The sequence below is a fragment of the Lepidochelys kempii genome, chromosome 15 (genome assembly GCF_965140265.1).
Source record: "Lepidochelys kempii isolate rLepKem1 chromosome 15, rLepKem1.hap2, whole genome shotgun sequence".
NCBI classification, from domain to species: domain Eukaryota; kingdom Metazoa; phylum Chordata; order Testudines; family Cheloniidae; genus Lepidochelys; species Lepidochelys kempii.
Genome location: NC_133270.1, coordinates 30,761,610 through 30,785,480, shown reverse-complemented (window position 1 = coordinate 30,785,480; position 23,871 = coordinate 30,761,610). Strand labels below are relative to the sequence as shown.

At 45.0% G+C, this 23,871-nt stretch overlaps 1 protein-coding gene and 1 long non-coding RNA gene across 4 annotated transcripts in view; one reads left to right on the top strand and one right to left on the bottom strand.

Annotated features, from left to right (window-relative positions):
* MYO18B (myosin XVIIIB) overlaps window positions 1–23,871 on the bottom strand; it is a 196,215-nt gene that overhangs the window by 55,354 nt on the left and 116,990 nt on the right. For all 3 annotated transcript variants that reach the window (XM_073312543.1, XM_073312542.1, XM_073312541.1), the window contains 5 exons: window positions 21,538–21,690; window positions 5,244–5,357; window positions 4,597–4,713; window positions 3,268–3,351; window positions 1,496–1,633 (listed from right to left, as the gene is read on the bottom strand). In XM_073312543.1, the coding sequence (XP_073168644.1) occupies window positions 1,496–1,633; window positions 3,268–3,351; window positions 4,597–4,713; window positions 5,244–5,357; window positions 21,538–21,690 (606 nt within the window). The remainder of the gene's footprint in view (window positions 1–1,495; window positions 1,634–3,267; window positions 3,352–4,596; window positions 4,714–5,243; window positions 5,358–21,537; window positions 21,691–23,871) is intronic.
* LOC140898569 (uncharacterized) overlaps window positions 11,667–23,871 on the top strand; it is a 39,000-nt gene continuing 26,795 nt past the window's right edge. The window contains exon 1 of the long non-coding RNA XR_012155024.1: window positions 11,667–11,985. This is a non-coding gene — a long non-coding RNA (uncharacterized lncRNA). The remainder of the gene's footprint in view (window positions 11,986–23,871) is intronic.

The window sequence follows — 23,871 nt, the reverse complement described above, 5'->3', positions numbered from 1 at the left end:
ACAAATATTTTGATCTCTCAGCTATCCTTCATTTAAAACAACAGCTCACATTAGCATTCCCAGCCTTCAGCTCCAGGATCAGTCACAGCACCCATGACAGGACTAACTGGAAGCTGGCACTGTGCAGTGCCACTGGCAAATGCAGAATGATGGAAGGCATGATCTCTGAAGAATCGCTCCAGGAACTCTCAGTGGAGTCCAGGTCACAGAGCCTGTTCTAGCTACATCTCACCACAGAGCAGCTGATGGACTCTGCTACTCTGGATCAGATAGGCAGGAACTGCAGGGAGGATAAAAGCAAGGCTTGTGGCAATGTGACCAGAAAGGCTCCGATATAGAAGCGGCCTGTCATTTCCCGAGGCCTCTTGGTGTCTGTATCTCAGCTTAGGTGTCAGAGGATGGATGGGATCAAAGAGGAGGTGATGGGAGGGGATCCGCACCAAGGACACCCTAGTGATGGCAATGACCTCACAGGAGGCTGCCAGAGAATGAGCTTTGGGGTTCACAGACACAAAGGGTTAAGCAGCATGAAGGAAATTAAGAGCCACCAGTGCCTCCTGGGTAACTCAGAAATGCCTTTCCTTTAGAGACAGCTCTCCTGCTGGGCCATGCTCAGCTGCTCAGGGCTGTCTTAGTCTGCCATCATTGTGAAGTGACCCTACTACACGTTCTTGGCCTCCCCTCAATTAGTCACATGTAAGTGGGGGGTGGGAGGGAATGAATATTTATATTTTATCTCATGACATGAAAGGAAGTGAGCATAAACAAATATAGTCCCGGGTTTTAAGCGCCTAGATTGTTCTATATGTATATTGATGTACCTACCATACCTTGACCGGTTTTAATGTGCTGGATTTTGGACTATGCCATACAGTCCTGTGACACCTTCTGAAAGGCACTTTGATCAACGTGCTAAGTAGTAAATAAGTATATTGCTATACACCTTGGGGCAGGGCCGTATTTCCTTCCATGCTTTTACAGCACTGAGCATGCTGCTGGCTTGCGGTAAATACGTCAGTAAAATAAAGCATGAATAGTTAACCTCACTGGTATGAAATACCCAGACTGGTCAGAGCCACAGATTCCAAAAGCGAAGGCCTGAGCTGACTCGGGCTCTCACCCTTCCAAGGGCAATGCAGAGGGTTCCGTGCTTTGGGAGCATTACAGATGTGACCACACGAGCTGCTTTCTGCTCTGGGTAGGAAAGATCCCACTGCAACTTTCATAGGGCTAGGAGTCTGCTCTGGTTTCCAGAGCCTCTCTGCACGATGCTGTGAGCCACTTGGCCTCTTCCCTCCACACCAGATGGGGCTGCATGGCTTTGGAGCACACCGTGGTGCAGGCCAATCGATCCCCAGGACAGGCCATTGCAGGAGAGGGACGGGAGAAGGCACTGCCAGCGCACATGCCTGTCCCAAAGGCAGCCCCTTTTTTTCCACAGGGATTTTCCCGTTGTGTGTCAGAGGCAAGCAAGAGGCTAAGAAATACGCCCTACCTCAAACCGCTTGATCTGCACACTCTGAAACTCCAGCTTGTTCTCCAGGTCGCAGATCACTGCTTCCTGTCGACTGACGATGGAGCGTTCGACCATCGACTGCTCCACGTATGCAATCCGGGCCCGAGCAGCCTGCAGCTATTTTAGAGAAGAGGGTGGGGGAAAGGCAGGGCTCATAATTCCGCTCTGCCCTTGTGTCTGCCCTGCAGACTTCTCATGACTGCACCAGATCCACTAGGGGTAGAGAGATTCCAACAGTTCCTTCTCAGAGCACACTGGAAGTGCAAGGGCTGCATTTAGGTGCCACGCTGTACAGAAAGATGCTGCTGCCCAAGTGGGGTCGGCACCTGTCCAGGGTTTCCCAGGAACATCACTTTTTTGAGGTAACTGACCTGGAAAATCTGTAAGGGCCCTCACTACACTCTGCCAGCTGTCCAGTTTTATGGGCTCAGGATTATCCCTGATGTCCCGCTTTTTTTGTACTTCGAAGATGGCAGCCATACTCCCAAGCTTCCTGTGGTATTGTTTGTGTGAAGATCGTGAAAACAATTCATTACATTCTGTGGTTTTACAAACAGAAAAATGTTGGCAAATTTTCACCCAGCTGGGTGGGGGTTTTCTCCTCTCACATCTTTCGAGGACGGTGCATGTGTGAAATTGTGCACTTGGTCCCAGGGCAGGATTTTGGCTGGCACCTGGAACTGCAGAGGCAGCCTTGGAAAGACGATTAGACCAAGGCTCAAAAACAACGAGGGGGGAAATTAACCAGCCCTTTTCAAACCTCAGTAAAAGTTTGGTTCAAAATTTATTTTGGGCCCAGACAGGGGAAATAGTTCTTATTTTGTCCAACTGCCTGTCAAACCCACCACTCTGTCTTACAGTGAGTGAGTCCGACTCCTGATGCCTGGGATAGCAAAGCACTCAGTCAATGGCACTCCTCGAGTGATTAATATTAAAGACACGCTGTACAGGCCTGGAGCCATGGTGCCATGACCAGGGAAGAACAGTCCCCAACTCAGGTTGTGGAAGGAGGCATATTCCCTCTGTCCCTGGTGTGGTGCCCAGCACGAGGCTGGCTTGTGATCTTGCACAGAGAACATCATAACTCAAGAAACTGCAACAGCAAAGAGAATGTGCAGTAAATTCTGCAACTCTCAAAAAACCTTTTAAGTGTGAATTTTCCCCAGTCCCAAGGAAAGTTCACTTGCAGGTTTCCATAGATTTCCTGAACATGCAGTTTGACCCAGTTTCCCACCTTTGCCCTGAGGAAAGTCAATACTAAGCAGTGTTTACAGCAGCTAAAAGGAGGCTTTTACATTTGTGCTTGTTTTATTGCTCTTACAGACGTAGACAGTGTGTTATGAAGAGGAGTGGGACCGTGGTATTGTACAGAGGAGATATTTCCTGACAATAAGCAAGTAAACATTTCATTTGAATTCACCCCAAGGACATTAGCTCACCAAAGAGCCTATATTTCAGGACTGACACTCAGAACTTCAGTGGATTCTTATACATGCCTACGTATGAGAGTATTCCAGGGGATCGGAGTATCTCACTAAGTTTTTGTGGATACAGACTAACACAGCTGCCCCTCTGATACTCATTAAGTCCAGTGATCTATGGCAATAAAGGGATTGGCAATGAGACGCCAAAGGACAGAGTGATTCTTGAAGCCCTTCATTGCCTGTCTGCTCCAGGTCTGAGTTAGTAACTGGGCAGATGTACCTTATTGCCAGATATTTTGAGCCTTAAAGGGAAGGGGGAGGACTTACTTTCTCTTGAAGACTTTGTTTCTCTTTCTTCACTTCCTCCAGCTGTGTCTGTAGCTCTCGAATCTGAGTAATGTCCACTGCAGACTATGAAAACAGAAACCCCAACAATAGCGACAAAACAAAGAACTTGGAGCAGAACTGGAAATGCACAAGGAAGTTCTGTTTTGAAGACTGGCAAGGGAAAGGCAATTTCTAGTACATCTGAATTGGCAGCTGCTCCTGTCCTGAATTAACCAAGCATAAATCTACTGACCGCACCCGATTTCTCAGCTTCTGGGAACAACTCTTTGCAGAGCTGATCAGCCATGACATCACCAGGGTCATCCCCAAATGCTGATTCTGTAAGTCCTTACTCTTTTTCCTCCCACAAAGCTACTATGGACCTTTCATGGTCCAGGAAATTTCTGGAAAATACTGGACCTCTGGCCAAATGGGGCCCCTTCTATACCTTTGAAGTCTCTGATCTTTTCTACGCTGAGACAGGTTGGATCACTGGTGCTGTCAAAATATGTTTAAGCTATTCAAATAAAAGCCATACAGACTGCCAGCACATAGCCAGTATCCTCAACACATCAATGTCTTCTTTCAATCTCTCCCAGGTCAAAGGCTGAGGACCCCAGAAAGGACCTCCAAACACAGCTTGTCAACATTTTTCTTTGAATTTTTTTTTCTGCAAGTTTTTTTAAATTGAAATTTTTCAAGAAAATTTTTCAGTGAAAATCACACAATTTCCAGTGAAAATGGAAAACAACCTTTTCAGTTTTAAACTTTTTCAGTTTTAAACAACTTTGCGGTTTGGCTACTGAAAACTGGAGAAAAACCATCAGTGTTGAGGTTTTCAATGGAAACCTGATTTTTTTTCAATTTTGTTGACATTTTTCATGGTGAAAAAGTAATAATTTCATGAACAACAAACTCTGAGCCAGTTTGTTCTTCTAATCAGCAACTTTTATGGATGGATTTGAGGTGTTACTTTGATTACTTGCATAGACACCCAAGGTTTAACACTGGATAAAGGATCCCTAGCTGCCGTTTCTATTAAAAACCATGATTTCAGTAGAGTAATCAACTAGCTGGTGCAAACCATATTGGAATGACTCTCCGTGTGTGTCTGGGTACGCATGTTCACACTGCTCATTAGAATTACTTGTTTGAAAAGTATTAGCAATATGTCTGTGCTATTCCAGCAGGTGGCATGTTATCTTTCTAACCCTCCCTTGTGGTGTAAAGCCATGATGCCCTCTGGATATCTTTCTAGCAATCCCTTTTTCACCCGATGTGCCTGTGTGTATTTATGCACATACATTTCCTCCTCATCACATGCTTTACCTGTGCAATCAGAGCCTTGTGCTTTGTCATAAGTTCGTTCAGATCCTCCTGGTCCTCCTCAATGCGTTTCAGGAGATCGGCTTTCTCGTGCTGCAGCTGATATAGCTGCTCATCAACCTGCGGAGGACAAACAGGGTGCTGCTCACTCAGAGATTACACTAGGGTGCAGACAAGTTCCAAATACTGCCGGTGGCAGTGGGGGGCTTTTAGTGCTGTAATTCTCTGCCTCGCATGTAGGCGTGCCGCGTTCAGTGGTGGTACTTCACTAAAGGCCTTTTCCATTTCCACTCCAATGCTGAAAGTCCGTGTGCTTCTAATGCTGGCAGGGAGAGGCAAAAAAGCCTTTTATGGTGTTCACCACATCTCTGCAGACAGCTTACGGTATGTTGTGTGTTCTCGATAATTGGCGCCACTTTTACATGGCCTTGGAGACAGTAAAGGCCCCTGGGCTGGGTCCCCCTGAAAGGCTGGGCAATTTAAAGTAATTTACAAGTAAACGACATTGGCAAGTCCAAGCTCTGAGGCTCTCAGAGTCTAAATAACGAAGTCTGTAAAACATGTAAAACTATCCAAAAGCACCATAGTGCCCTGGGGTGCTGGGTGGGTAATAAGCAGTTTCAGTAATGTCTGTTATTCAGGGCACGTACCAAGTTCTTGTTCCTGCTGATTGTCTCCAGCTCCATGTGTAGGTTCTCCAGCTCCAGAGCCATCCCCGTCTGGGACTTCTGGGCCTCTGCACACTGGGCTTTGCTCTCTTCCCACTATGAAGAATTGAGGAAGACCCTAATTACATCAGATCACACTGACAGCCAGATGTCATTTCACTGAGCGGTCTTCCCCTTTCGCTGCACAGCAATGTTTATTTACATTTTACTCCCAGAGCGGTTTCACCCACTGAATACATTGTACTCAGGCTTTTCAAATGTATGTGGCTCTTGAGGCAATCAGTTTCTATTTTACACTAAAAACAGCTCCTTTCTATTGGTTATAGTGCCATGAAATAAGATTCCAGAATAACATGTGCGATGCTACTCTCACTCGGCGGTACCACTTGCTTCAGGTGTCATTTGATTCCCTTCATAAGTGGAAAGCCTTCAAATAAATCCCCATCTTGCTGAGTAGTGAAGCAAGCGCCTCATACTGAAATTCTACTGTCTGTCTCTGCAGTTGTGTAGTAAGGTAGAGCTGGGATCATTAATTTGCAAAATTATGTGAATTACATTTAATTTGTGATTAGAGCAATTCATGATTTGGAGTATGCAAATGGGCTTTTCATGTAGTGTAAATTGCATTTGCAAATACACATGAAAGATCACATTTACAAATGCTAATTTGCTCGTGATTTTTATTGCTCAGCTATTAAAACCACAATGATCTTAAATGTGCCACAGACATCTGGAAGACATAATGTCATTCTCAAATCTTTCAGAAGACAATTGCAGTTCAGGGCAGGGTAAATGACCAGCTCCCAGTACAGTAAGGGTAAAGTCCAGCTTCCCTGTCACCTTTTATGTTTGGGTTTTTCTTTCTTTCTTTTTTCCTTTTGTTTCTTTGCTTATTTTGTGTCTAAAGAGATTGTCTCCTGCTGCATGCACCTTCCTGCCCATTGCTGCATTCTCTGGCTTGGCTGGCCCTACCATTTGGCACTGACATTGGCAGATTCTTCTGGAAATGTTTTTAGAATTACTAATGCCATGTTCAATCAGTAGCACACTCCGGCTTGGATTTGAAAGGGTGTTATCATTGACTTAACTCTGCTTCCTTTGAAGTCAGTAGGAGTTTTACTGCTGACTTCAATGTCAGCAGAGTTAATTCAATACTGGGAGCTTTTGAAAAGCCCATCCTCTCTGTCCACACATACGTGTGCTCATTGTTTCAGTTCAGCTGTCAAGAAGTGGAGTTTGGCATGGCCATACTTGTCTTCTGCAGCGAAGAGGAAGCTACTGTGTGACCATGTTTGATCCCACTCTCCTTCCGCTGATCCAGTCGGAACCTAGCACCTGTTTTATGAAAACACATCTAAACATCCTGTGATATTGTGGGCAGAACCACAGCAGCTAGGAACAATGAATGATACCACCACCCAACAGTGTAGGAAAGAAAGGGAAGAAAAATAACATCCCAATTCACACCACAGATGAAACTGTAGAAGGGCAGAATATATTAAACGCACAGTGATGGCCCTATTCAGACCAGTTAACACAAAAATTATTGTAAAAAATACCATGGGATGTCTTATGGCAGCAGCAGTCTGGATCTCCTCCAAAAGATGGTAGCTCCTATATCAAGGTTCCCTAGCATCATGCAGAGGCCTTGCTTCAACACTGCTTCAGAGATAAGACCACCACCTACTGAACTGCCCCCTTGTTTTTCCTACTACAGGTAGGCTTCCTTTGGCAGTTCCTCTTTCTAGTACTGACGTAACGACCACCCTGTTTAATGCGTGAGAACTCCTGTGCCAGGAGCCAGTGGTTTTATAACAGCTAAAGAAAAAGAAACATCTTGATTTTTTCAAAATGCAAAAACGTTTTAATTTTTTTTCTTCTTCTAACACAAAAAGGAGAATGACAAAGTATTGGGACTACAGCTTTTCTCCGTTCGTTTTGCTCAATAATCCTGGGTGATGGAGACATACCTGGAAAAGGGATTGAAGGCAGAAATAGGTAATTTGCTTCCTTGGGGCCTAATCTTCAGAGGAAATTGAATGCCAGTTGTTGTTCCCTCCCCTTAAAGTCTCTCATTCTTTTCATATAACTAGCACCACTATGATTTCGAACATGCTGCAACATAGTGAGATGAAACGGCAGTGCATGTCAGTGTTATTCCACTGTCTGGGGGCACCCATAGCACCAATCCCGCATTATGATTTTCATAGCGGCTTCCTGTCTTCCCGTGGGATCAAGTCCATGCGATATTTGCACAGCGTGTGAAATGCATTCAGAAGAGTACCCACACACACTGCAAGTTTCTTGATTATGTCTCCTGGGCCCCTAGAAATACCACATCAAACCATTAAGATCTGCCTATGCCAGAGAAGTGTTGATTGAATAGACCCCTGAGCTTTCAGAATGAATCTGAGAGATGCAAATGTCTTGCAGGTTGCAACAGCCAGGTGTCACAGTAATTCATAAACTCTGCAGGCCTGGATTTAAACTGCTTGTGAGATGTAAAGGAAATTAATGATGAAACTCATCTATCAGTTTATTCAGTTCATCCCCCTGCTGGAGGACTGTTCCTTCCACCATAATCCTGAATGCTTCGATGCCATGTTCAGTCTTGTTTTCAGCGTCCCAGGCGCTGAGATTCCACCACCATTTCCACACTCAGAGGGGATTCACGTTCCTGATATTCATTCTACATTTGCATTTACTTAATTGCATCCCTTTCCTCCTATTTCTAGCTCCTTCAACCTGAAAAAAACCCTCCTCTCCTACTTGCAAACACAAGGTTGGACTCCTACTACTTAAAGCCACAGCAAATCCAAAGGTATCCAGAATGTTGTGTTAATCTCTCTAATAGTGCTGCTAACATGCATCACCCGCTGAGCTTCCTCCTCGTAGAAATCAAAAAACCTTCATCTCTTTTCCCTTTTGGGGTACCACATTATAGTTAATTTTGTGATACACATTGCAATGGTGCCTAGAGACCTCAATCAGGATCCAGGACTCTTTATACTAAGACCTAGGAAGACACAGTCCATACCTCAAGGAGACTGCAATGTAAGAAGGCAAGTGAGAGAAGGAGGACGGGGAAGAGGGGTAAAATTTCGATACACGTTTGCATTTTTGAACTATAGTTTTTATTAAAAAAAGTAACTGAGCAGAGAGGTGTGCTTGTGGCACAAAGCCATCTTCTTCCCCTCCACACATCCCTTTTTCTGTTTAATTTATGCATTGCATCTTGTCACACACCTATATTCACAGCTCTCTGGGGCAGCGAGTGTCTTTGCAGCTCTGATCCTTGACTGGGCACCAAGTCCAACTGCAAAACCAACAATAACTCTCAGCTTTCCCTATCTGCTCCCTGGAGCCATCATTGATTGGTGCATTTCTAGTGGGCATCACTGCAGAGGTGGGTTTTCAGGAGACATTTCAAGTAGGGGACCAGATGGTTCACCAGTTTTTGGTGGAGGAATTGCTGTTTCAGTCTTCATGGGGCACACTCAGCCCTGGAATTTCATCAACAGATTTGGCCTGGCATTTTCCTGCCTTTAAAATCTCAATTTCTGGTGCTTCAGGGTCACCACATTTGTCTAAAATCAGTCATCTCCAGCTGATTCTTTCCTTCTGTGCGAAGTGCTGTAAATAGAGCACACCAAGTCTCCCTTCCCCACGGAAAGGGCTGGGCTGACACTTGTATGAAGTAATACAGCCCGCCATGCTGGGACACTGACCAAATCCTTCACAGCCGCAGCTGTAACATCCTCATCATTCCAGTAAAATAAAAAAACTTTCTTGGGATTCCCTCCAGGCATGTATACCAGCTAGAAATACAACGGGAAATGAGTGGCCCAGGCACTTACTCGTTCAAGTCCCGTGAAACTCTTCTTAAAACAATATTCCGATGTCTAAAGTCAGTCCAATTTGATGAACTGTCTAGTAGTCTACAATCAGTCCAAATACATGTCTGCAAAGAGTTATTGCTGAGGAAGTCTCACAGTGAGGCTCTGTGAATTTCCTTTCCCCCACAACTCAAGGTAGTGTCTACATTTTGCATACAGCTTGGGCAATAAATTACTGAAATTACCTAAGTGAAGGACCCCGGAAGGAGTTAAACATCATTCATTTCAAATTTCAATTACTACTTGTACTACCAAAAAAAAATCAAAGATCAGAAGTCTGGTGAAAGTAATACAGGTTTGGTGTACTTGTGTTTCTGCTATAGAGATTATGTTCTCTGAAAGGAATTCATTTTCTCAGCTGCTTGGCTCTCCTTTGCACAAGGCAATGCGTACATACCCAGCCCGTTCCTCCTGGCGTTCCTTTAACAGCGTTATAACATATTCATGGCATAATAGGAAGTTCCATATTCTAATGAGTTTCAGTTCAGGGATGGAAGTACCAGGATGCCTAGGGTATAGCACTAATTTCTTTAGAAAATAGAAACATCTGAAATTGTGCCACGGGTGACCCAGCATCGGGACGTGGGGGTTGCTCATTGGTTACAGACCAAGTTCCTGTAACTAGGGCTGTATGCGCATTACATTCCCTGCATCTGTGCTGTGTGTCTGGAGCTCGCCATGACAGCTCTTCGTCTTTACTGTGCAAAACACACCATTCCTACTTCATGCTTCATTCTCCTGCCTCTAAGCGTACAGTAAAGCAAGCCGATGGGAACAGGAGATGATGCGACAGTGTGGAGTCCTTAAGTTCCTAGGGAGGGCCAAGAAGTATTTCATGGTAGCAATAGGAGGTATTCTTCCTCTCTCTCTAAAACCATGGTGTACGTGTGTCTTATTGCTCTCTGCACTCCTGACAGACCCCTTCTGTATGTAGTGCCGGGTGTGCCCTGGAAGATCTCACAGGCAAAAGATGGCTCACCCCTGTGACAGCATGTTATGTTCAAACACAATCTCAGTGCTCACAGACACACGTCAGCACTTCTCATGAAGTCACCCTGATTTCCATGGGAAAGTCCTCAAACTCCGTGAACACATTGCCTTGGGCAGCATGATTTCCCTGTGTCTGCTGGCCCATACAATGTCAGTGTTACACTTTTCTGGCAACTGGGCTGCTGAGGTGTGTTTCCTGGTCTTCTGCTCACTGTTATTAACTTGCTCGTTCACTGAGGCCTGGCTTTCCTTCATTGCTCTTCCTCCACAACCTCTTCTTGTCCCATATTTCAGGCTTGCTTTCTCTTGCCCTACTACCCCGCCTAAAGGAGGCGGTGGTGTTTCTAATGGCATTTCAGCTTCCACGGGTTCTGATTTGCTGGAAGTGTCCAATCCCAGGCAAATTAAATAGGTTAGAAATTCTCCAGAAGGCTTTCTCCCCATCCTGAATTCAGGTTATGAACATAGATTTCGTTCTATCTGAACTCGACTGTCTCCACTGTCTCTCATTAAATACCCAACTCCCTTGTTCTCTCTGTGATGGAATTTTCCCACTTGGGGAAAGTAAATTGAAATTCCCGTCACAAATGCATTATGTATGAACTGATGAATAACATTAGTTTGCTATGCTAAGCCATCTGTTAAATACCTGTGTAAAATGGATGCTTCAGACTTATTAAGATACCAAACTACACTCCAAGACCATGCAAGGTTTTGCTAAAATATTGCATTTTTGTTCCAAGTTTTTGTTCTACCAGTGATTTGTGGAGCTGGTCGTAGAATTTATTAGATTTCAAAAGCCTTGTCATGCATGACATTAGAAATCTGAGGAAAGGGGTAATCATGAGGCTGTTTTAATACATGCATTGCCTCACAGTGTTATCAGCACATTAAGGAGTCAATATTCACAGTATCAAGTCTCTCTCTCAAGAACATTAGTCTCCAGGGCAGGCACCAGCCCCTAAAGTAAAGGCAAACAATGAAGAGGGGCCATGATGCAAACCCTAAGAGAACAGCTATCGCAGGAGGACTGTATCTGCATCAATAGCTGGAAAGGTCTCTGCACATTCATGAGAATGGCTCCCAAATTCTTGAACTTCTGGATTTTCAGGAAAGGGGACGTAGGGCTTGGGGGGATATTTGGGGGAAGACGTCTCCAAGTGGGCTCTTTCCCTGGTCTTTGTTGAACACGCTTGGTGGTGGCAGCATACGGTTCAAGAACAAGGCAAAGTTTGTACCTAGGGGAAGTTTTTAACCTAAGCTGGTAAAAATAAGCTTAGGGGGTCTTTCATGCAGGTGCCCATATCCGTACCCGGGAGTTCAGAGTGGGGAAGGAACCTTGACATACTCTGGGATTCCCTTCCTCATCTTAACGAGGCCAGGATGCAACACGATTGGCCACCCCTCGTTCTGTATTGCAAGTGCCAACCCCCATTGGAGGGTGACGTTCTCTTGGCAGTGGGTGCAGGGTGTTTGGCACAGCCCAAGCTCTACTGCCAGTAGGAGGAGAAGTGGGAGCTACCAACTGGTACACTGTAAAAGCTAGTTCAGCAGCACAAAAAAGACAGGAAAAACTGCACTGACAGTATTACAGCAGACGGTTATGTCTGGCTCTTCCTCTCCAGTCCAGAATAGCAAGGACCCCTTGACTCTGGTAGGCATACTTCTCCCCAGCCGCTGCATAACTTCTACCGACCAGCCTCCTTTCATAACACCGAATGGAACTTGGAAAACTCCATCCATCACAAACATTCCACCCCACCTGTACACCACGGAGTCCTTCCATGTCCAGTTTGATGCTTCAATCAGAAAACCAGCTTCCAGCTGCTTCAGCAAAGGTAAGTCGTTTGCAAGTTTGAAATAGCTCACATACACTGCTAGTTTACTCTTCTGCCCTCTCCGTTCCATTTGGAGAACGCTGAAGAGTCTCCCTGGGCACAGTGGGAGGTTAGCGCAATGTCTTCATTGGCAGTCCAGCACTGTCACATAATCCTGTCAAGCTGAAAGGTGCCTGGTTTGTCCCTGAGGATGCCCTGTAGAATTCTTACACAGGACTCTTCTCTTCCTTTCTCTGTGCTTTGTATTCCCACTGAGCCAAAGGTATTTTCACAGTTCAAAGGTACTTCATGTAATTATCTGTCAGTTGCCAGTGGCCATCAGAGTATCAGCAACGGTCTATAGGTGATCCTGGGTGCAGACATTACTTCTGAATTGCAGAGCGAGTCCCTGGGGTTTGTTGAAGCATTGATATAAACATTAGCATTTCCTACTCCCTCAACAAATCTATAAATCCCAACCAGTCGCTACTGTATTGTCTAGCAGGCATGTTCTTGGTACTAAAAACCCTTTCATTCAGAAATACAGTTTTCTTACATACCCTTAATATCACTGCATCTTTTCTTATTTACTGGTGGTTTTAAATGTCATTACTTAAATTAGAGCATTTGGAAGGAATCCTGGGTTTAACCAGCTATATATGATATATTTATCTAATGCATGAGAACCCCTCTACCCCGGGTAATACTGAATCGATTTATTTGAAGGGGTGGTACAACAATTATGCACAAATAAAGAGTTAAGTGGCACATTTCAGTCCCTCTTGCAGTCAGCAATCTCCATTTTTGTCTGGTTATTTATTCCCTCTGCATGTGAAAAGATTCTGTGTAAGGGTCAGTTACTCAGGTTACTGTGATTCATTCTTTAAAATGCTATATATAAGTCTTTGTCAAAATGGTGACAAATTGCCTAATTAAGAACACTAGAGGTGGGGGCGGGGGAAGCAAGTCAATGACCATCATCTATCTTCAGCACTGAAGTGGATATAAGAGACTACTAGGGATTCATTTTTGAATATGGTGTTAAAACAGGGAAAAATGGTAGACAAATAGCTTGTGAATGTCTGGAGGAAAGAACTTATTAGTTAGAAGAAAGGGATCCATTGAGAATATTGATCAGTGAATTTTCCTGAGCAGAGCAGCTATATCTGATCTGCAGCCATTGATTCAAGAGCACTTTGCTTTCATGCGATTTCCTCCTAAGTGAACAATATCACGTACCACGAGAGCTAACCCACAGGTGTCAGCTCCTTACAAACTCCTTCCAGCTACCACTCTGAAGTACTTCTTTTGGCATGAAATCAACGCCAGTCCTAATGAACAGCAGTGCCAGGCTGTGCTGTGTCAGCCCGAGCACTTTGTACGACCAAGCGAGGAAACCACACTGCCCCCTTTGCAATCAACAGGAATCCTGAGTGCCCAAAGCAGGCCAGATTAGACCACCGACACAGCTTGCCTTCAGAAAGGACTGGGAGGCATGGCAAGCAAAGACTGGATTCATTTATGATACAACATGAGAAGAACAGTACTCAAAGGAGCTTTACACTCTGTGCAGGACAGACCCAGCCAATTTTGTGGGGAAAGTACTTTATTCTGTATTAACTTCTCTGTCCACAATGCAATTGGTATCTCTCACTTCGGAATATGGCTGCGTACTAAGTAAGATGTATTTAAAACTTCTGGCCATTGACAATCCCTGATGAAGAGTGTAGGACTGTCACAGCATAGGGTCAGGCATGTGTGCATTTTCCCAGGGTTCCTTGCAAATATGGGGGCGAGAACATGACAGCACATGCGTAAAGAGCCACAGGTCTCCTCCAGTTCTGTTTGTTTATGCCTCAGCACCTTCTCCAACCGCCACATTCCCTGAGCGCTTATGTTACTTTTCATCTTTTATTCTGTTTTACGTGGAAATGAGCAGCTGGTTGAATATTTCTGAAACTAGCAGCCAGCCCGTTCCCCACAAATCCGAAAGAAACAGCTGCATCTTGGGATCAAATAAATGACGTGACAGAATTAATGTATGTCTGAGTGAGAGCAGCCGCATGTGTGCACACGGGGAGGAAAACACACAGGCCCTGAAGACTATTAGCTGCAGTTCAGGCTTGTCACTAATTTGATAGCCGGCCACCATTAACCCCTGTGAGGAGGGGCAAGGTGGGGGGACCAGCAAAAAGAGGGCAGGATGACATTCCCCACCAAGGGAGGCTCTGATGTAGCATTAGGAAAAGCACACTGTTCTGGCTTGTTTTTTAATAGGCGAAAGCTTTGTTTTTCAGGGAAAATTCCATGAAACATTAAAAATCATGAACACCCATATTTTAATAATCAGCATCAGCCAAACATTTACCCCCACTCCACCCTGCCCCACCTCCAGCAGCATTGGGTCCATACAGTCACAGGAGAGAAAGAGAATCTCTGCGCACTGGATAGCAATTTATTTTTAGTGGTTTGTTACTACTGTGACCCGAGGTGCCTCAGGTCGCCCACACTGAAAATGCCAAGGGCAGGGCAGGCTGCAAAAAGGAGAGCAGGTTTTCCTATCACTGGTTGTTAACACTAGTTAGATTCACCAACCAGCCACAAACTATCTGCCCCCAAATCATGTCCAAATGTTGGCTTGTGTGAGGCAGGGATTGTGCCTCCTTCCCCTTGCCGCAGGGCAGCCAGCACACGTCTGGGGGCTGTACAATAACGAGTGATGCTGATGGATACTGTGTGGGCTGTACAGTGCGAGTGTAGCAGAGCTGTATCCAGAGACCAGTCACTCTGAGGAATGGTAACGATGGGTGTCCCTAGGTTGATACTCTAACTAAGGGTGTTCTGGGGAATTAGGACTGGTATGAACATGTGCGGGACCCATTGGCTCAGTATGTGTTATATGTCCACCCGCTCCGAAAGGCTACTATCAATAGCAGGTAATGGACTCCCCCCTTCACCACAAGGATAGAGGTTATGCTCACAAAGCGGGAGGTCTCGTGTTCAATCCACACAGATGGACCCTGGTGATGGATCCAGGAAGACAGAGCTGAGCAGCATGCTCCATAGTGTGTTATTTGCAAGACAAAAGGCACCAATAGTAAAGAGCAATTGCTATTAGGAAGACTAGAAAAGACATTGCGCACCAGAAGAGTGGGGAGAGTCCCAGGCTTGTCTCCCAGACGTGGCTGAAGAAGCTTGGGGGATATTTGATCTTTAACCAAGAGACAGGTCTTAACTGCTGTAACTCACACAGCTAGCACAGTAACTCAGGGTCTGCACATCTGCTCACAGGGGGCATTTCTCTCAATTGTTCCTAATCCCCTTTGTCAGCTAAAACAAGGACCTTCCAGGTCAAAAAGAGAAAGAGGTGCTGAATGATATGGGCTGAGCTTCCGCTGGCTTTTCTGATTCAGCATCAACTGGCGTGGGCTGTTCACGGTCTCAAGCCCCTGTGGGCGTCATTTCCAACTCCACCTGTGTCCTCCCAAACCCCACGATAAGTGGGTCACAGCTAGTACCGTCACCCATGGAGCAGGATATAGTGGGGGACTGAGTACCACTAGAAATCATTCCGCTGATGCTCACTCTGCTCCCTGCTGCTGACCAGAAATTGATGAGTTGCTTTATTAGAGATGTTTCTCTTCAGCAAACAGAGAACCGCTTTAAACCAAGATCGCCTTCCATTCCCCCAGGTGGAAACAGCTGCAGCTCACAGATGTTATTTATGCAGAACTATTAGCTCAATTATGTATGTATGTTGCTGGAATTGTTATGTCTCCAGCTTAGTCTGTTTCTAGTGGAAATGTACAGCATGGATTAATTACTAAATGGCTTCTGAAGATTGGTGTCATTAAATCATCATTATTCTCTTGCCTCTCCTTTCTGCGCTGTTTTCTTGAATAGATACCAGCGCAGCATTAGCAAGCTCAGCACGGGTGATAGTTAGTGTGAGGTTCCACGCCCAAACGGCACAACTTATTATACCTGCTTTGCTGGGTTTTTTGGAGTTGAAGCCAACGCACTTCCAATGGCATTTCCATTGTCTCCAATGACAGCACAAGGCCAGGAAGCCCTTATCTTCTTACTGGTATAGTCAAGCAGTCTAGCAAGGGTGCCCAGGCTTTTCACACCAGCCCATTCACTCGGATCTGCCATTTTCTCAAGCTGTCTCCCAACTCCTTGCACTAATTGCTCCAGCCTCTCGGCATGGCAAGCAGCCACCTCTGAAAGAGCAGAACATCCAGGGCACTTGCTCTGCATCTGCTCCTTGGGTGCAGTTACACCAAGAGAGACAGATGCCAAAAGTCACACCCACATAAGCAGAGTGCTCCATGGGCTAGTGGGCTGTTCCACCAGGCTTTTAATTTTTTTCTGGGGTGAGGAGCTTCCTTTCTGTCTCTCTCCATCAGCCACACACCCCAGGGGGCTCTGAGCGTCACATAACCAGGGGAGTGGCTAGGAACAAGCCTGGGGAAATGGGAGCAACACCTCAAGAAGAACTTCCTCCCGGGGAGATTTGTGAGCATGGGGAAATAGTCTCCCAGGAGAAGTGGTGAAAACCCCATCACTTGGAACCTTTAAAAAGATACTGAGGCAAACATTATCCAATGCACTATAGGAAACAGGTTTGCACTGGCTGCAGCAGCTGGATTAGATGACCTAACAGGTCTTTTCCATTTCTATAACAATGAGATCAATTTCTCAAAAGCAGCAACCCCTATATCATTGCAAAGCTGCAACACACAGGCAGTGTGTCATATTCCCTTCCAGTGGCTAATCTCTATAGAGGATAAGAACCTACTACGGCCACCAGGTAAAAGAGCTACTCCTTGAGTTTCTGTAGTCGAAGTTCATGCTTTCAGTGCTGGAGGTCCAGTGTTCAGACTCTGCTCACAGACCTTGGGTGAAGTTTGTTAGAAAGACTCTTATCCATCCTTTCTTTCTCTTCCCCCTCACCACCATTTTCAATTCTTTGGGAGCAGTCAAAAATGAATAAAGAAAGGTGTGTGTGTATGTTTAACCTCTGTTCTGCTCTACGCTAGTTATGGAATGCAGGATGTCTGTGCTTAAAACAGAAGCAAATTAAACTCTGATTCTTGCACAGATTATAATACAACACACAATACTTATCACCATTTCCATGACAACAGATATGAAAAGGGATTTCATTTGCAAGAACGGTAGAAAACACATTGCGGAGAAGGTAATGAACATGGGCTGTAAAAAGAAAGATGGAACATTTTATTTAATTGTAGTTGCCTTACTTAGATACCCGTTGTTCCCAAGACAAGATGCCAGTCTGCGCTAGAGAGGGGAGAAAAGGTCTGAGGGAAACGGTCTTTGTGCTCAGGCATGTGTGTAGAGGCTGCTGTTATCTTGCTGCACAATTAACAAGGAAAGTTCTGTGAAAACTCATATAATCTTGCAGTTTCACGTTGGGTCAGGTAAATAAATCATGTCCCCAAGAAATGCTAGAAAGGCTTTGCCGTGTCAGGACAGCGCTGTTCATTAGACAGATGATGGACAGCCTAAAACAGCCATTAGCCTCCATCTTGTGCACCGTGAATGAAGTTTGCTGGAAGCTGTTTGCAGGCTGATTTCAAAGAGTTTTCTATTTCTTCACAATTTTTTCCATTGTAGATGTAACTAGTAAGTGTTGAGAGACAGAGTGAATGACTGTGGAATTGACTAGATTCCTTCTTTACTTTGGAAATCCCACAGAACCAAATCCAGGTTCTGAGTGTGAGCTGGAGCCCTTTGACAGTTATTCCACTGACTTCTATGGGCTTTGGATTGGGCCCCTCATGAGAACCATGAGTAGGAACTCTAAAATCAGAGGTGCCCCATTATTTAAAGTCACATTCATGCCTGTTGATTTGAATTGTAAGTGCCCACAGAGTGAATCCAAGCATCATGGGACAGCTTGTATTATTTCAGATGGGAGAGAGACGGAAAAGGAGTTTCAAGCCCAGAGATTTTCTGAGGCTGTGAGAGGATTGTTTTACTGAGGGTTTTGAGGGGCGCTTGTGAAACACCTGTCACACAAAGAGGTACTCTGTCTTTAAAGATGCTCACTTAGAGGGCAGATCCCAGAGAGTACTTTAGTCTCAGCGGGGAGATCTCCCCGAAAGTAAAAGGAACAGCACTTTGAAACACACGAATTTGGCTGGAGCTCACTCTGTGTCCGACACACAAACACACTTCCCACCTTTCCTCTAGAGCTCCTGGCAGGAAACAGAAGCTCAGAAGACAGCAACTGCACTCCTCGCTTTGCTTTCCTGACTAAACTCCTCATAACAAAACATTACTTTTTAGAGCACAATTCCAGCTCCCTTTCTTACTCCTGCTACCTCAGTTTGAAAGCAGGGAGGCCAAGAATACACAGGTCACAAGATTTTAGATACTCAGGGGAGCTGTAAAATATCAGAATTAACAGGGTCAGTAGGGTGCATGTCTGTGGAAAAACAGCTGGGATATAACTCCATTAATGACTCTACAAAAGTCTAGTCCTACTGGAGCTGAAGCTTGTCTTTTCCTAGTCCTGATTAATACACACCAAAATCATTAAGGCAGGGCACTGGCCAATTGGTATGCATGTCTGCGCATGTTTACAGAAGAGGGTCCATGACTGCTTGGTCAGTTGGGTGTAGTGATGTCATCATGTATTTGGGATAGGCCTGTAACAAGTGTCTTACTTCTGTGCGTGTAGAGGTACTCTTCCTACTGCAGAGGAGCGATAGCGTTTCCAGCATCTAGAGCGTTTCCAGCATCCCAGCTGTCATAAATGTAAAGGGAAGGGGAAACCCCTTTGAAATCCCTCCTGGCCAGGGGAAAACTCCTCTCACCTGTAAATGGTTAACAAGCTAAAGGTAACCTCGCTGGCACCTGACCAAAATGACCAATGAGGAGACAAGATACTTTCAAAAGCTGGGAGGAGGGAGAGAAACAAAGGGTCTGTGGGTTTTTCTTTATGCTGCCTTTGCCGGGGATAGACCAGGAATGAAGTCTTAGAACTTTTAGTAAGTAATCTAGCTAGGTATGTGTTAGATTATGATTTCTTTAAATGGCTGAGAAAAGAATTGTGCTGAATAGAATAACTATTTCTGTCTGTGTATCCTTTTTTGTAACTTAAGTTTTTGCCTAGAGGGATTCTCTATGTTTTGAATCTAATTACCCTGTAAGGTATCTACTATCCTGATTTTACAGAGGGGATTTCTTTAGAATCATAGAATCATAGAATATCAGGGTTGGAAGGGACCCCAGAAGGTCATCTAGTCCAACCCCCTGCTCAAAGCAGGACCAATTCCCAGTTAAATCATCCCAGCCAGGGCTTTGTCAAGCCTGACCTTAAAAACCTCTAAGGAAGGAGATTCTACCACCTCCCTAGGTAACGCATTCCAGTGTTTCACCACCCTCTTAGTGAAAAAGTTTTTCCTAATATCCAATCTAAACCTCCCCCACTGCAACTTGAGACCATTACTCCTCGTTCTGTCATCTGCTACCATTGAGAACAGTCTAGAGCCATCCTCTTTGGAACCCCCTTTCAGGTAGTTGAAAGCAGCTATCAAATCCCCCCTCATTCTTCTCTTCTGCAGGCTAAACAATCCCAGCTCCCTCAGCCTCTCCTCATAACTCATGTGTTCCAGTCCCCTAATCATTTTTGTTGCCCTTCGCTGGACTCTCTCCAATTTATCCACATCCTTCTTGAAGTGTGGGGCCCAAAACTGGACACAGTACTCCAGATGAGGCCTCACCAATGTCGAATAGAGGGGAACGATCACGTCCCTCGATCTGCTCGCTATGCCCCTACTTATACATCCCAAAATGCCATTGGCCTTCTTGGCAACAAGGGCACACTGCTGACTCATATCCAGCTTCTCGTCCACTGTCACCCCTAGGTCCTTTTCCGCAGAACTGCTGCCTAGCCATTCGGTCCCTAGTCTGTAGCTGTGCATTGGGTTCTTCCGTCCTAAGTGCAGGACCCTGCACTTATCCTTATTGAACCTCATCAGATTCCTTTTGGCCCAATCTTCCAATTGGTCTAGGTCCTTCTGTATCCTATCCCTCCCCTCCAGCGTATCTACCACTCCTCCCAGTTTAGTATCATCTGCAAATTTGCTGAGAGTGCAATCCACACCATCCTCCAGATCATTTATGAAGATATTGAATAAAACCGGCCCCAGGACCGACCCTTGGGGCACTCCACTTGATACCGGCTGCCAACTAGACATGGAGCCATTGATCACTACCCGTTGAGCCCGACAATCTAGCCAGCTTTCTACCCACCTTATAGTGCATTCATCCAGCCCATACTTCCTTAACTTGGTGACAAGAATACTATGGGAGACCGTGTCAAAAGCTTTGCTAAAGTCAAGAAACAATACATCCACTGCTTTCCCTTCATCCACAGAACCAGTAATCTCATCACAGAAGGCGATTAGATTAGTCAGGCATGACCTTCCCTTGGTGAATCCATGCTGGCTGTTCCTGATCACTTTCCTCTCATGCAAGTGCTTCAGGATTGATTCTTTGAGGACCTGCTCCATGATTTTTCCAGGAACTGAGGTGAGGCTGACTGGCCTGTAGTTCCCAGGATCTTCCTTCTTCCCTTTTTTAAAGATTGGCACTACATTAGCCTTTTTCCAGTCATCCGGGACTTCCCCGGTTCGCCACGAGTTTTCAAAGATAATGGCCAGTGGCTCTGCAATCACAGCCGCCAATTCCTTCAGCACTCTCGGATGCAACTCGTCCGGCCCCATGGACTTGTGCATGTCCAGCTTTTCTAAATAGTCCCTAACTGCCTCTATCTCCACAGAGGGCTGGCCATCTCTTCCGCATTTTGTGATGCCCAGCGCAGCAGTCTGAGAGCTGACCTTGTTAGTGAAAACAGAGGCAAAAAAAGCATTGAGTACATTAGCTTTTTCCACATCCTCTGTCACTAGGTTGCCTCCCTCATTCAGTAAGGGGCCCACACATTCCTTGGCTTTCTTCTTGTTGCCAACATACCTGAAGAAACCCTTCTTGTTACTCTTGACATCTCTGGCTAGCTGCAGCTCCAGGTGCGATTTGGCCCTCCTGATAACATTCCTACATGCCCGAGCAATATTCTTCTATTTACTCCTATTAAATATTACTTCTATTTACTCCTATTTCTATTAAAAGTCTTCTTGTAAGAAAACTGAATGCTTTTTCATTGTTCTCAGATCCAAGGGTCTGGTTCTGTAGTCACCTAGGCAAATTGGTGGGGCTTTTTACTAAACCTTGCCCAGGAAGTGGGGTGCAAGGTTTTGGGAAGTATTTGGGGGGAAAGACATTTCCAAACAGCTCTTCCCCAATAATCAGTATTTGTTTGGTGGTGGTAGCAGCCAATCCAAGGACAAAGGGTGGAATATTTTGTACCTTGGGGAACTTTTTGACCTAAGCTGGTAAAGATAAGCTTAGGAGGTTTTCATGCAGGTCCCCACATCTGTACCCTAGTGTTCAGAGTGGGGGAGGAACCTTGACACCAGCATAACAAAGAGAGAGGTGCCAAATGAAAAGAAAAGAAAACCAAATGTGTCTAAGGTCTCTGACCTGACTGCGAACGTTCTCAAGCTCCTCTTTGCTGACAGACCGACTGGGCTCTCCCGCTGTCACCAGCAGAAGCTGCACATCCGCGAGAAGAGCGTGTGTCCTCTTCAGGTCCCGCCGAAGCCGCTTCTCTACGTCAAAGTCCCGATGACCAATCTGGGGGCAGAAAGGCTTTCATTAGAGCCAGTCCCCCATTCTGCAGGAAATTCCAACATTTCAGGGTTTTTTATTTAGAATCAAATGAAAAGGTGACATTTCAAAATTTCCCATGGAACCAAACCTCAGGAACATTTCAAACTGGACTGTTGAAATGTTTCACTTCAACATTTTGTTCAACAAAACTTTGTCAAAATCAACTTGCCCTCACAAAACGTTTTGAGTTTGATGAAATTACATTTCCCAGTAGAAAACTGTTGAGTTAGAAAATCTGTGACCAGATCTAGTTTCTGTTAGATGCAGTCTGCCTCAGTCTCCAGTCAAACAACAGATTTCAAAGGAGCAGCAAAGAAACTTTCTGTAGTGATCCAACAGTTCAAATGAATAACTAACGACAAAGTCTAGGACCCAGGTGCTTTAAAATTTCTTTATTCTGTGGTATTCCCTATATATAACACATGTGCACAGTGGTTATTGAGATCCACAGCGAGTCCAGACTTTATCCACCGTCTCACCACCCTTAAGTGATTTCATCTTTACTGTTGACCCCACTCAGCAGTGACGGATGCCAGCGAAAGCTCTATGGGTATCTTCCATCGGAAAGTGACAGGCTTTGCATGCTGAACTAACCCTTGCCCTCACTTAGAGCTTGCAGATCTGAAACACCAGGTGCTGCTCTCCAATGCCCTGCTTCCTACCCAGACAAACATCGGAGTAAACCCTGCACCAGGCACGAGCTATCGCTCCTCTGCAGTAGGAAGAGTCCTACAGCAACATTATCCCACTCTCAGAGCTAGAAAACATTGTTACCAAGGATACTAATACAGAAAAACCAGTGTGGCTCGAGGAAGAACAAGACAGCAATGCAGCAGAATGTCAGTCTGGGATCATGGAGGACTGTAAAATGTATTTTTCATTGTCACTGTCATTACTGCAGATTTGACCGTTCAGGCTTTACACCCGTGGAACATGAACCAGCTGGGAGGTGAATTCCCCACCCCATAAGACAGGCTGCAGATCATCCATGCAGCCTCTCTGCAAGGCTTTGTGCTGGCATCAGGGGTGAATTCCAACAACAGTGAGGGGAAAGTCCTGCAAATCCTGGTTTGAATGTTGAAATGGATTGGCCTTGCCTGGATCTCTGCCCCTTGCACACTGGCCTTCTGTTAATACCGGTGCAATTGAGAATTACTAACATGGAGACTCACGGAAATTGAACCTCTGATTTCTACAGGCATTCACACCTAAAACCTGGTTACTAGGATTACACTCATCCAATCAGGGAACAGAAACTACCCACTGTGCTTTATGACCCAATCATGATTAAGCAACATCTCAAATCTCAAATATTGAACACCTTAAATTAAAAAGTTATCACAAGTTATTGAAGAATTAAAAAAAATCAAGAAAACATACAATTTTATCTGGAAAATTCCATATCAGAAAAAAAAACAGGGAAAAACCCCACCAAATAAATGTTCAGTATGAATTATTCCCACAGCGCTAATGCAGAGCATCTGTTTTTATAGCGAAAGGACTGTTTGCAAATGACAGTTATTCAGTTGTGTCCCTTGCTCTGTAGGTAGAGGTTTGTGTTATTATGGGGGCTTCTCACCAGTTAATTTTGTGCCAGTGTATTACCCTGAAGCCCTTTAAAGAAGAAGTGAGTTTAAAATATTCTACATCCAAATGAATTTGTGAGTATCCACGGACACAAGATAAGAGAATTAGAAAAAAAAAAAAGCAAACAAGGACATGGTCCCAGTGTTTGATTTCATACTAATTGGAATACGACAGCTCTTGCACTCTGTGCTTCTAAATATTCCTTTATGTGTCTCCTCTACTCTCAGATCTAGCCTCCTATCATCTGTTCACTGGTTAAAATTCATTATACAGACTTGACCTTGGAACCTGTTTTAAAGCTGCTTGGCATTTTTCCGTAACCTGAAAACACTGGTGGCGTCTCCGCTTCCTTAATTGGCTTTCAGCTGTTTGATAAGAAGGTCTGCAGCATACTGTCCACTGCAAATCAGACTGTAGCGCTAATAACTCGAAAGCAGAGCAGATGTGCTTTTCTCCCATTCTCTCTCCCCGCCCCTCCCCACACGGGCAGGCTCTCTCCTGGACGCTGTACTGTACTGTTTGTCCTATCTCAGCGCTCATCTGCCGCAGCAGATGAAT